Source organism: Perognathus longimembris, chromosome 19 (genome assembly GCF_023159225.1).
Source record: "Perognathus longimembris pacificus isolate PPM17 chromosome 19, ASM2315922v1, whole genome shotgun sequence".
Taxonomy (NCBI): Eukaryota; Metazoa; Chordata; class Mammalia; order Rodentia; family Heteromyidae; genus Perognathus; species Perognathus longimembris.
In genome coordinates, this window is record NC_063179.1 from 40,622,710 (window position 1) to 40,635,526 (window position 12,817).

At 41.2% G+C, this 12,817-nt stretch overlaps 1 protein-coding gene across 1 annotated transcript in view; it reads right to left on the reverse strand.

The window, feature by feature from the left end:
* The window catches only part of Sv2c (synaptic vesicle glycoprotein 2C), a 99,919-nt gene that overhangs the window by 69,884 nt on the left and 17,218 nt on the right, over positions 1-12,817 (reverse strand). Inside the window, exon 2 of the mRNA XM_048368165.1 lies at positions 5,144-5,324. Coding sequence (XP_048224122.1) covers positions 5,144-5,324 — 181 coding nt within the window. The remainder of the gene's footprint in view (positions 1-5,143; positions 5,325-12,817) is intronic.

Consider the following 12,817-nt stretch of genomic DNA (forward strand, 5'->3'; position numbering starts at 1 on the left):
ACTTGAGCCACAGCGCCGCTTCTGGCCGTTTTCTGTATATGTGGTGCTGGGGAATCGAACCTAGGGCCTCGTGTATCCGAGGCAGGCACTCTTGCCACTAGGCTATATCCCCAGCCCGTGGTACTGGTTCTTAATTTCCAAAGTCACAATAAAAAAATATTCCTTGATCCAGGAAGCAGTTACTGCCCGCAGTATTACATAAAGTGTAAGCAGAATAATTGGTAGAAAACGTCAGTTATTTTAAAATATTGATCTGTAAAGGCATTGACCTATAAACATATAATTTGGCCCTTTCTCCTTCCCTCTTTTCCTTCCTTCCTTTCTTCCTTCCTTCCTTCCTTCCTTCCTTCCTTCTTTCCTCCCTCCCTCCCTCCCTCCCTTCCTTCCTTCCTTCCTTCCTTCCTTCCTTCCTTCCTTCCTTCCTTCCTTCCTTCCTTCTTTCCTCCCTCCCTCCCTCCCTCCCTCCCTCCCTCCATCTCTCCCTTCCTTCTTTCCTCCCTCCCTCCCTTCCTCCCTTCCTTCTTTCCCTCACTCCTTCATTTCTGTACTAGTGTTGAGGCCAGGGCCACACACACTAGGCAAGTGCTCTTGTTGTATTGTTTTGCACTTCTGTGGAGGAGCTACCTTCTGTATCACATACATTTATTTATTTACTACATATTTATTCGCTTGTGGTAGTTGTACAAAGGGGCTCCACTGTGATATTTCTAAATATGCATACAATGTATCTCAATCAAATTCACCCCTCCTACCATTTTCTTCCATTCCCTCTCCTGTTTTAAAAACAATGTCAACAGACTTCAGTGTTCTGTTTTCACACGTGAATAACAGAGTTCCACAGGTATATATTCACCCTCCCCACAGCCTTTCAACTTTTAAAAAAAATATAATTTTATTGTTATTATTGAAGTGTTGTACAGAGTAGGATTGCCATTTCATAAGTCAGATAATGAGTGCATTACTTCTTTTGGTCAATGTCACCCCTACCTTGGTCCACAAGTTCCATAGCTCATTTCCCACATATTGTATACTGAACAGCACAGTTGCATTTGTTCACTCTTTCTCCCTCCTTTTCTGTGTCCCTCCTTTGCTCCCCTTAAAGAAACCAAAAGCTACCACCACCCACCACCACCACCACCAAACCCATCCACTCTACTTGTGTCTCCCCACTCGTTCTCACCTCCATTTTGTGTTCCCATTTTGTGTTCCTTTCGTGCATAGGCACGCTCCAGACCTCCATTTGCAGTTTACGTCTAAGGAACGGTCTTGCTAACTTCCCAGGCTGGCCTCAAACTCTTGATCCTCCGCCCTTCACTTCCTGAGCAGCTGGGGCTACAGATGTGCACTACCTTGCCTGAACTGAAATTTCATTTTAATTCCTATTGCTGTTCTGGTTTCCTCCTGACCTTCATGCTTAGCAATGCCAGGTTTCGTGCGCAGCTCCTGACTCTGACATTGCCTGGCATTCAAAGCATTATCATCCTCATAATTAACAGTGACTGGAAACAAATAATTCAATTCTGGGACAGATGAAAACGAATCAGGGGTGCCAAGTTCATTTCCCATCTTTCTAATTTGCTGTAAGTGAGGACGGGAGGGCTGTGTCTGCTCTTGGTGTAAGATTCACTTAGTAAAGTGAAAGACAAAGGAGTAATTGGCGAGGACCTATGTTCCATTCCCGCACAACACTGCTCTCCCTGGCAAGGAGACCTCTCTTTGCATTGAATAAATACTTAAAGTCACCCAGCATGGGGCAGCTGGACATTCGCGCTTCATGACTTGGTGAGTTAGGAGAAAAATCACGAAGCTGGGTGTGGTGGAGCACACTTGTAACCCCCACATTTGGGGGGACCCAGGCAGAAAGATCACATGCGGAAGACCTTGCCGTGACAAATAGACAAACAAACACAAACAACTCCCACCAGAACAAACAAAAGGTAAAGCATATTTGGGGACAATGAAATGCAGGGAGATCTCAGTTTAAAATAAGCACTTCTTCCAGGATCCTTTATATTGCAGGAATGGGAGGATGGTGCAGTACCACCAAGAGAGCTTTGTTAGCAGAGCAACTGGATGAGATACAGCAAAACCGTCAAGATAGCCACGCCTTGGTTTCATGAGGTTCAGGATTTGTTTTGTTGTTGTTGTTTTTACTGTGGAGTTGCAGGTTAAAAGGACTTATTTAGAGTGTAACTCCTAGCTGAGTCATTTCTGATTCGAAACCAGCAAATAGAAGTGTTTGGGCTGGGAAATCTAGAACATTTCTCTGAGCCAAAATTCCCTGTGAGTAGAATGGAGGGACAGGTGCTCTCCTGGGGGTGAGTATCTGCCAGCTACTGGGTAAGAGAACAGAAGAGTTCAGCAGGGTGGAGCCAATGGAGCCAGTAACTTAATCCCTGGTCTACTTGAGACACACCAGAGCTAAAATGGCACTGGCCACCTGACTTCCACAAAGTCCTTATGCTGACTGGTGGGACACAGTGACATTTGGGGTCTCTTGGAATTAATGTCAGTTCTGAGCCAGTGTCCATTAAGCTCTGAGAGGCCTGCCCCCCGCAACGCCCCCCAAGCACTATGCTCCTGGTTAAAAGGTTGTGGATTCCCTTAGGGAAGGCTGGTAGAAATATTAACAGAATAATTTTTTGGCAGGGTAGGGGCATCCTTCTTCCCGGGGACGTGATCTCCCTCTTGTTCAAAGGGTTCTGCGTCTGTGAAGTGGCTCCGGCTTAGGAATTGACGGAGGGGCCATAGCTTTCTGTTTTTGAGTCATTAGGTTTTCAGTCACTTTGTTGTTGTTTTTTTTTGTCTACATAGTTCAAGTAGGAGTTTGCTAGGCTTCCGATTTCGCTTCACAAGCTGCCTGGGCCGCAGGTCTATGGGCTCACACTTCCCATTGCTGTCTTTTACTAGCCATGCCTACCTTCTCGAGGGCCATCAAACAGCACAGGTGCCCTTCCTAGCCATAGATTCCAGATCCTGGGATCCCATTAACCATGGATTGAAAGTATTTCAAAAAGTTATCTGCAATTGCGTATGTGCAGCCTTTTTTGGTCATTATCTCCTAATAAAGGGGATATGATCATTATTTACTACATACAGAGTAAATAGAGTTCTTTCTAACTTAAAACCTTAGCAGTTACATAATATTAGGTGTTGGAAATAATCTAGAGGTGAATTAAAACATAAGAGGGTGTGTGCACATCGCGTGTAAATACTAGACTATTTGCACGAAAGATTTGAATATCTCTAGACTTTTGTCTCCATGTAATGTCCTGGAAACAATGACCCACAGATACCAAGGGACAATCAATCCAATACAAGAGGCATTTCCAGCCCTTTGGAAATTACATGCTAGTGGGAGAGAGAAAGAAACACATAAGAAGTGAGTATGTTCAGGGAGGATGGAACTGTGGTAGGAATCACTACTGAGATGCTCTTAGGGGTGGCAAGACTGAGGATATTTAAATTCATAAATTGTTTTCTTAAATTGCAACTCCTTTGTTCAACTACTTAAAGGTAATAATAGTTATTAATAAATAACTTCAAAATTATAAAAAGAAAGAAATTTCAAAGGCAGAAGAAGGGCAAGCACTAGCTTCCAGGAAATGCATGATGTTGTTGGAGGTCTGAGAACCACAGGCCCAAAAAGAAACATTTCTAATATCATATCTTTCCTTCTCTGTTTACTTCTCAGTTTAAACACTGGCTATGATGCGGATGGAAGGAGCTGATTAATTATGTAGATATAACATGATCTTTTATCTAATATCTGTAGTTTGAGGACCCTAATTGTCTGGCTGCAGTTGCATTAATGAAATGAAAACTTCTTAGGCTTAGCTTCTGAGTTCATAAGTAATGAAATTGGATTCTATGTAATTAAAGAAAGACACATTGAAGAACCTTGATCTTTTTTTCTTAGAATTGCCTTCTGCTGTGTAGATTGTGATGGTCTATCATCAACAGTTACAACAAATTTGTATCTCCATCTCCCTCTTTCCTTCCTTCTTTCTTTTCTTTCTTTTGTCCCTCCCTTTCTCTTTCTTTCCTTCCTTCCCTCCCTTCCTCCTTTCTTTTTTCTTTCTCTTTCCTTCCTTCCTTCTTTCTTCCTATCTTCCTTTCCTTTTCATTCTTTTCTTTCCTTCCTTCTTTCTCTCTTTCTCTACCTTTCTCTCTCCCTCTCTCTCTTTCTCTCCCTCCTCTCTCTTTCTCTCTTTTCTTACTTTTCATACTAGTATTTGGCCTAGGCTCAAGCCTGGTGTTCTACCACTTGAGCCACAGCTCTACTTCCCACTCTTGGTGAGTTAATTGGGGATAAGGGTCTCATGGACGTTCCTGCTTGAGCTCGTTTTTTATGTGATTCTCAGATCTCAGCCTCCTGAGTAGCTACAATGACAGGTATGAGTCACCTGCGCCTAGATCAATTTTTAAAATATAATGTGTACCAATACCTTGAAAAAAATCTCAAGAATTGGTATTTGAAAATTCTTTTCCTTGTTAAAATGGCATTTCCCATACGCCTGTAATCAGGCGACTCTTAAGTTGTGGACTCAGGGAAGCAATAAGTACCTCATCTTTTGAAAGAAAATGGCATCATTGGCTCTCATGTCACTGCCCTTGTCTAACAGCCCGATATCTTTTAATTTAACAGAAATCAGGAATTCACAGTGGAAAATATTATTACATCTCAAAAAACAGGCTTCCTCCTTAGTTAAATATATTCATGTTACAGATCAATACACCGCGGTTATTTTGAGTCACTGTAATCATAGATTTAAGACAGTCTTTAAGTGCTTTAGACTTTTAATGAGTTCATAGTAGGTAAAACACTAAGCCTTCAAAAGTAACACACATTCATGAATGTTCTCTGGCTTGTAAGTAACATTCTTCTTCAAACAATACCAACTTTTTAGCAGTTAATACAGAAGCATGAACCACAGGCAAAAGGTGTATTTCATTTCTTGTCTAGACTTAAAGGTTGAAGACCACATTTCCAAGGATCAACATTATAGCTTCTAAGGATGACCTCTAAAATAGAGTCAATGTGTTAGGAGATCATTTCTTGGTAATGAGGTCTTCCAGAGCAAGGAACATGCACAATTATGAATAAACACATTACTATAAAATATGAAGGAGAAAACCTTACCCGAATCCAGAAAGCAAGCGACAGAAGAGAAAGAAGCCATAACCTTGGACAAACGAAGAAAGGAAGGCAAAGAATCCGTTGACAGACATGCAAATCAGAAGAGACTGTTTCCTTCCCACTTTGTCTGCCAGTCCTCCCCAGAAGAATGCCCCCACCATCATCCCGAGGTACACTATGCTGCCTGCAACACACAGAAAACAAAGAAACACATCAGAAGTTGCGAGTAAATGGTACATGTAACAGCAATGAACAAGGAACAAAATACACCCCGGTGTTTTGCATGGGGGAAATCCCCTTTAAAAACTCACCCTTCAGAATATAATGATCAGGTTTCAAGTTGGAAAGCAAGCTTTCCTGTATACCTTTGGCCTCCATGATCAATTGCCAAGGGTGGTAGGAAGTTAGTTCCTCCACCATCGCATACAGTAGAACATAAACTTTTCCATTGCAGCATGTGGGGATGGGTCTACGGTGGATAGGAATTCAGTCTCTCACAGAGGAAGCCTGGAACTTGACTCAATGGAGTCAAATATGAATGTCCAGTATAGCACTACGCCAATGCTAAGCTTGAAGACCACGTCAGGGACCCCCAGGTAAAGGAGGACCTCAGACTGCTTTAAGTCCCTGTCTGTAGCAGATGATATGCACTTAGATCAGACCCAAAAGACCACTCTAGAAGATTCTGTGGGTTCTTTCCCAATAATCCCTCTTTAAAGGCCTAGCCCTTCCTTGGGGAAGGTGGGCTTAGCAATGACAAAGAATTAATATTAAAGTAGGGGATCTCTAACTCTGCTTATCAGGGAAAACTTAAACTTAGGAGTTTAAGGAGTTTGTCATGTTTGGCTTTGATTTCTAAGGGAAACAAACTGAAAACCAGGAGTTAGGTAGAGGTCACTCTTGGCTTGCTGTTACTGTTAAGTGACACTTCCTTCTAAAAACTGGGAACTCTCCTAGACTACAATCTTTGTCAGGATTAAACAATATTAGGTGTGACAAATGCTAGTTCAGAGGGATTCATTTGTAAGACTGTGTCAACTATCTAAAGGGAAATAAAATTAATAGTGGGAAGTTTGTGATATCTGAATGAGGCAGTCAAGAAGCTGCTAGCTCATCTCCATTTCTGTCTTTTTCCTTTGCTGCACTGAAGCAACTATTTTCAAAATCAGTGTCTAAATCCTCTGGTCTTAAAGTAAGAAGCTATAATCCACTGGCTATTTATTACTTTAGATTGGTTTGAAGAATAGCCTATTAAACATCCTCACACACACACTCCCACCCCAAGTTAGCTTGCTAACCACACAGTTAATGAGTGACTATGAAACTCAGAAGGGAAACTCAGGTAAGGCCTTGGGACCCTCACCTCAATGACTGGTTACACACAGAGACAGTGAAGGGTAAGTGTTGAGAGCAATTATAAAATAACACAGAAGCTGGTTTGAGTTGCATTGGAGCACCACAGAGGTAGGTGGCTACCTTTGCTTGGGTTTGCATGGCCTACTTTTCTTTGTACTCTGGCACTGACTTTTCTCTGCTCATCCTTCTCAATAGAGCTTATGCATATCATGAGACCCAATGCATATCCAGGTGATGGCTTAAAGAATGTATCAGCATCACTAGTGCAAGGGAGTTGCCAGAGGAGACAGACTCAGCCAGAGAAATGCATACACAGCAGCTCTTTTATTCATAGGCCAAGAGGCTCAAGTTTCTTACTCATGCCTTTCAGAAGATCATGGATAGCTAAGCTTCATCACAATAATGTCTATGTTTTTAAAATGCCAACAAATCAGAAAATTAGCTTCTAAAGATTAGGAACAGCTTATATAGCTACTGAAATCTAAAGAAAGTAAGGCTTTCTTATAGCTTTAGGCCAGGAACAAAGCTTCCCCATGCCCCTTAAGTCCTGCCATTCTCCACCTCCACAGGAGTAAGCCACAGCAACACTAACTCATGTTCTCTTATGTGACCCACAAACTCTACTACAGTACCGAGACAAGTGTCTGCATTACTTTATTTATTTACTTGTTTATTTATTTGAGGCAGGGTCTCCCTGTGTAGCCCAAATGGATCCACTTGCTTCTGTCTCCCAACCGCTGAGATTACATGCACTACCATGTCCAGCTCCTCTTGCTGTATTTCAGTGGTAGTAAACAAGAGTCCCGGATACGGTAGATACTGACTGGGCACTTGTTTATGCCAGGCACTCTTCCAGGAATATACCACATGTGGGTTCATTTAACTGTCACCACAATCCTGCCAAGTGGGTGTTACTAGCCCCTTTCCTAGAGGAAGAAACTGAGGCTCAGCGAGATTATACAAGGTGATCTGACAGAAAGCTGGCGAAGCAGGGTGACGAAGCCATGTTTCTCTGACTAGAACCTGGGGGTGTGTTCTAGCACGGACACTCAACTGGAAGGTACCATGCCCACATCTCTGCATACTCCCATGGGGGCCTCCTCGATTTGTCCTTGATCTGGAAGCTAAAAGGTTAAAACCCAGTGCCACAGGGTACTGTGCTATGAAAGAGCTGTTATGGTTGCCAGACTATTCTTGGTAGTAATTATTTTGACTATTACCACAGTTGTTTCCACTACGCTTACTTTGGAACCATCTATGACATATCAACCAGGAAGCAGTTGATGGAAAGCAGACTTTCTAGCTAGATATGAGAGTTATCTTAACATTGATCATATTCTAATTTAAAGAAAGTAAAGAGAACTGGGGCTGGCATAGTTAATCCAGGTCCTGCCCACTCCCTTGGCTAAAACCACCCACAGCCTCTCACGTTCCTCTGATTCCTCTAAGGAATGTGGATTTTCAGACTCATAATCTGGGGAGAGTAGTTTATCAGGAAGGAAGCTGGAGGGCGACATTCAGGCCAGAACCATCCATGGACGTCTGAGGTTCAATGACCAGAACTGATGAGCGAATGCTAAGTGTGGTATACCTGCATCTAGGCTCTGACTCCCCCACATCCTTTTTATGCCCCAGCAGGATGGTTTAAGCAGCTCAATATTCAGTTAGGGACACCAACAGGCATATAACAACGTGATCCTGAGCCCATCCAGGAGCCCTGTGCCCCAGGGAGGGGTGACAGGTAGCAGAGGGTATGAGGGGGCTGCTAATTCCAATGGGGCCTCTGGAAAGATTTCACGAAGGGAGCATCTGAGGACGAGCTGAAAATTAGACATTTCAAGATAGTACTAAATTCCTCCACCACCGATAGGTTTATCACACAAAAAAACTGTAATGTCAAACTGTATCTCTACTTTTATGACTAAGATCCAAGGGTAATAATCTTCAATGAATATGCCTGATGAGTATTGGTAATTGGATTGTCCCACTGGGCAAGTTATAGGAAGAATTAAGCCCACATAACAGCGTATTTGAGGCAAGCACGTCACAATTAGCATGTTCATCTACTGATCACGTGATCTAATGAGAGTCAAACCTTTGAATCAAGTTGGCAAAGGCACAGGGTGAAGGAAACTGTAATCCTCGGGGATTGTCAGGATTCAAATGGTATTTCCTGCCTTGTTTGTGGTCACCTTTCCATATTGTCTTCACTGAGTGGTGACTGGGCTTCCTGAGGACTCAGAGCAGATTGCTGCTGGGGGCACCCACCAGCTTTCTCCGCTCTCCATGACTCATGGGGCTCTTGCTGGGCAGAATGAAAAATGATCTCCACTTCAAACTCCTTGTTTTACAAAGTAGGAGAACTAAGGCTGTGAGAAGCAAGAATTTGAAATCGTGTCTTTCAGGTCCTTGGTTCTCAAAGTGCAACTCTTAGACCACAGGCCTCCAAAGAATTGAAGACTATGGTCCATTTGGGACTTACTGACAGAATCTGCACTTGAACCTGATTCACAAATGATCTCTGTGTGTGTGTGCACACACTTGAGCCCCAAAATACTATTACACTTGTATATTTTCCATGGAAACACAACCTCTATAATACATTTCTTATTTAAAATCTTGTATTTGTCTAATACTTGTTTGAGGGAAGAGGCTTCAGGATCTTGGGTATTTCTAACTCTAAAGACATGAGTCGGGTAAGATCTTCCTGGATGAGACGGAGAGCTCAAAAGGTTAGTTAAGGAGAAGCTGAGTGGTTTTTTTTAACTTTATTATCTTTAAGTAGTTGAACAAAGTAGTTGCCATTTAACAAAGCAGTTTATGAATACAGTGCATCTTGATCAACACCACTCCTTTCAACATTCTTAACCATCTCTCCCTACCCATCCCTTCCCTTGCTTTTCTTAATTCTATAGGATAATGTACATTGAACTCAACTGCATTCTCCCCCTCTTCTCCTCTTCATTTGTCTTTCCCTCTCCCCATGACCATACCTCCCCCTCCCAAGTACTCCCTTCCTGGTGTCTATTTTGTGGAATTTAACTTTGCCTTTCTAAGGAATTACACTATTTGAGTTCTTCCTTGAGTCTACCATAGTAAATTCATTTGGTATACACTTGCAAAGCTCATAATGCATTAATGTATTAGCTTATAAGCATCCTAGCTTCTACTGCTAGGGAAAATATGCAGCCTTTATCTCTTTGGATCTGAGTTGTTTCACTTAATTTTTTCCAGGTCTTTCCATTTCTTTACAAATGGAACATTATTCTTTGTAATGGATGAATAAAATTCTATTGTATGTACATATGCCACATTTTGTCCATTTGTCCATTTGTCCATTGAAGGGCATCTAAGTTAATTCCATACCTTGCTACAGTGAATATAGTTGTGCTAGTAACTTTACTGTATCCTGGTTCATAATTATTTTGGATATATGCCCTTAAGTGGAATTACTGGATCATAAGGTAGTTCTATGTTTAGTTTTGTTTTTAAGAACCTCCATACTGCTTTCCAGAGTAGTTGAACTAGTTTACATTCCCACTGACAGTGTATTAGGTTTCAAATCCTTTTGGCTACATCCTCACTAGCATCTGTTATTGTTTTCTTGGTAATGGCCATTCTAACTGGAGTGAGGCAGAATCTCAGTGTTGTTTTAATTTGCATTTCCTTTATGTCCAGATGTATTAAGCATTTCTTCATGTGTCTTCTCTCTAGCTCATTAGCTCATTTAATTGGGTTGTTTTTTTCTTCAGGGGTTTAATTTTTCTTAAGTTCTGTATATTCTAGATATTAGAGCGTTCTCTGATGTATAGCTGGCAAAATATTCTCCCATTCTGTAAGTTGTCTTTTTATCTTGTTAGCTATGACCTTTGCCACACAGAAACTCTTTAGTTTGATGCCATCCCACTTATCAAGTCTTTCTTTGATTTGCAGTACTTCTGGATCTTAACTCAGAAAGTTCTTACCTTTGCCAAGGAGTCCTAATGTTTCTCCTACTCCTTCCTGTAATAATTCCATTGTTTCAGGACTTACATTTAGTACATTTTGAATTAATGTTAATGCAAGATGATAGATAGGCATCTAGTTTCAGTTTTCTGCATGTGGGTATCCAGTCCCCACAGCACAATTTGTTGAACAGGCTGTCTTTCTTCTAGACTATGTTTTTGGTTTGCTTATCAAATATTAGATTCTATAGGTCTGCAGGTTTATTTCCGAGTATTCTGTTCTGTTCCATTAGTCCTCAAGTCTGTTTTTGTGCCAGTACTAACCTGTTCTCATTACTACAGCTCTGTAGTAGAGTTTCAAGTTTGATGTTATTATGGAATCAGAAAAGGTCCAAATTACAGAAGCTGTGTCCTAAAAAAGGGCTCCCCTGCCTTGGGACTTGTCTTTCTTAGGACTAGAGGTATGCTTCCAACTCAATTCCAAGAGATCAATGGGAAGAGAGGTTTGACTGTAATCTTCAGATTCTTTTCTGAGTGTAATGAAGATTTTAATGTAGCCCAGATTTCAGGAGATTGAACCTGACCTGAGAAATAACCTTCTCTTCTCATATCTATGAAAAGGCCATTCTTGGCTAGCCCCATCTGTCTTCAGAAGATGACAAAAAGGCCTGAAGCATGGCCTGCTCATTAAGTCATTTACTAACAGAGGGGCTGCTTCATTTTATTTAATCATACCCTCATTTCCCCTGATAAATATCACATTTCCATTTCTGTCTCATTGCTAAGCTGCCTTTGATTCCCTCTGACAGTCCCTGAAGGAGTTGCATTTTCCCTCCACTGTCATTTTAAACTACATTTAAACAAAACAGAACAATTTTAGGAAATGTTCTGCTGTGTTTTTTCTCCTAGCAACTTTTAGCCAATGGGTTTTTTAAAAATTGTTTTAAGCACTTTTTCTCTGACTGATGCATGACTCCAGAATTCGTTGCTTGTTTATTTATAAAGTGATTTTTAATGGAAACCTTTCTATGGTGATAGTCTGGATTCGTGGAGGAATAATCTCCATGAGACAGTGATCATATTTACTTTTTATATGAGGATTTTCTTAGGTTAAAATAGAAGTTTTAGGGCTGGGGATATGGCCTAGTGGCAAGAGTGCTTGCCTCGTATACATGAGGCCCTGGGTTCAATCCCCCAGCACCACATATACAGAAAATGGCCAGAAGTGGTGCTGTGGCTCAAATGGCAGAGTGCTAGCCTTGAGCAAAAAGAAGCCAGGGACAGTGCTCAGGCCCTGAGTCCAAGCCCCAGGACTGGCAAAAAAAAAACAAGAAAAAAAAATAGAAGTTTTACATCAAAGTGTAATAAAATATTTAGATAACAATGACATTTCTAGGAATAAATAAGAAATAGTATAATATAGTCTGTTATCACAGAATTAAAAATATCTTTATTTCCCAATTATACTCAATACTTTAGGTATTAGTCATATCACAATAAGTAGGTACACTTATTTTCCCAAAGGTTGAACTTTCTCTAACAAACTTGGGGTATATCTCTGGTACAGGCTCACTTACAAAATTCTCCCTGTGGAGGGAGAAAAACAACTAGCTATCCAGTCAAGATTTTCTCACCTTTCTTCTCAATGAGGCCTTGACTCTTGTTATCTGTGTTCATTTCTACATTGCTCAGTTTGAACAAGAATTATGCTAAGTCCAAAACCAGATTCTCTGATCATCTTTGATATCTGATCAAGTTTCTCAACCTCCACCATCTCTCCATCAATGCTTGATCACCCAAGCCTGCTTTATCAAGAATCCAGTTAGGTCACATGATGGTGGCTCAGGCCTATTATGTTAGCTACTTAGGGGGCTGAGTTCTGAGGACTGAAGGTCAAAGCCGGACCAGGCAGGAAAGGGCAAAACCTCCCACTAGACTGTTATCTCCAATTAATCAGCAGAAAAACACTGGAAGTAGATATGTGATAGAATGCCAGCCTTGGGCAAAAATGTGATGGGAAAGTACAAGGTCCTGAGTTCAATACCAGCAATACTATCACCAAAAAGAATCCAGTTAGGTTGCTTTAGCCAGAGTTCCTTTTACCTTGATGTTACCTCTCAGTAATTTGCTATATACTCCAGGGTCCTTGGGACTCTGGTCTTTGGCTATAAATTCTCACTTTTCCTTCTTGTGTTAGGGATTGAGCCCAACTTCTGTTCTCTAGTACAAAAACTCCACTGCAATGATTCCTTAATGAAGCCTGTCATGCTGTTTTTTTGACAAGTAATTTCTCCTTCCACACCACTTAGCTAGTTTTCATTTCACCAAAACAATGAAGTAACCAATATCTACCCCCACCCTGAAAATAACATCTCCT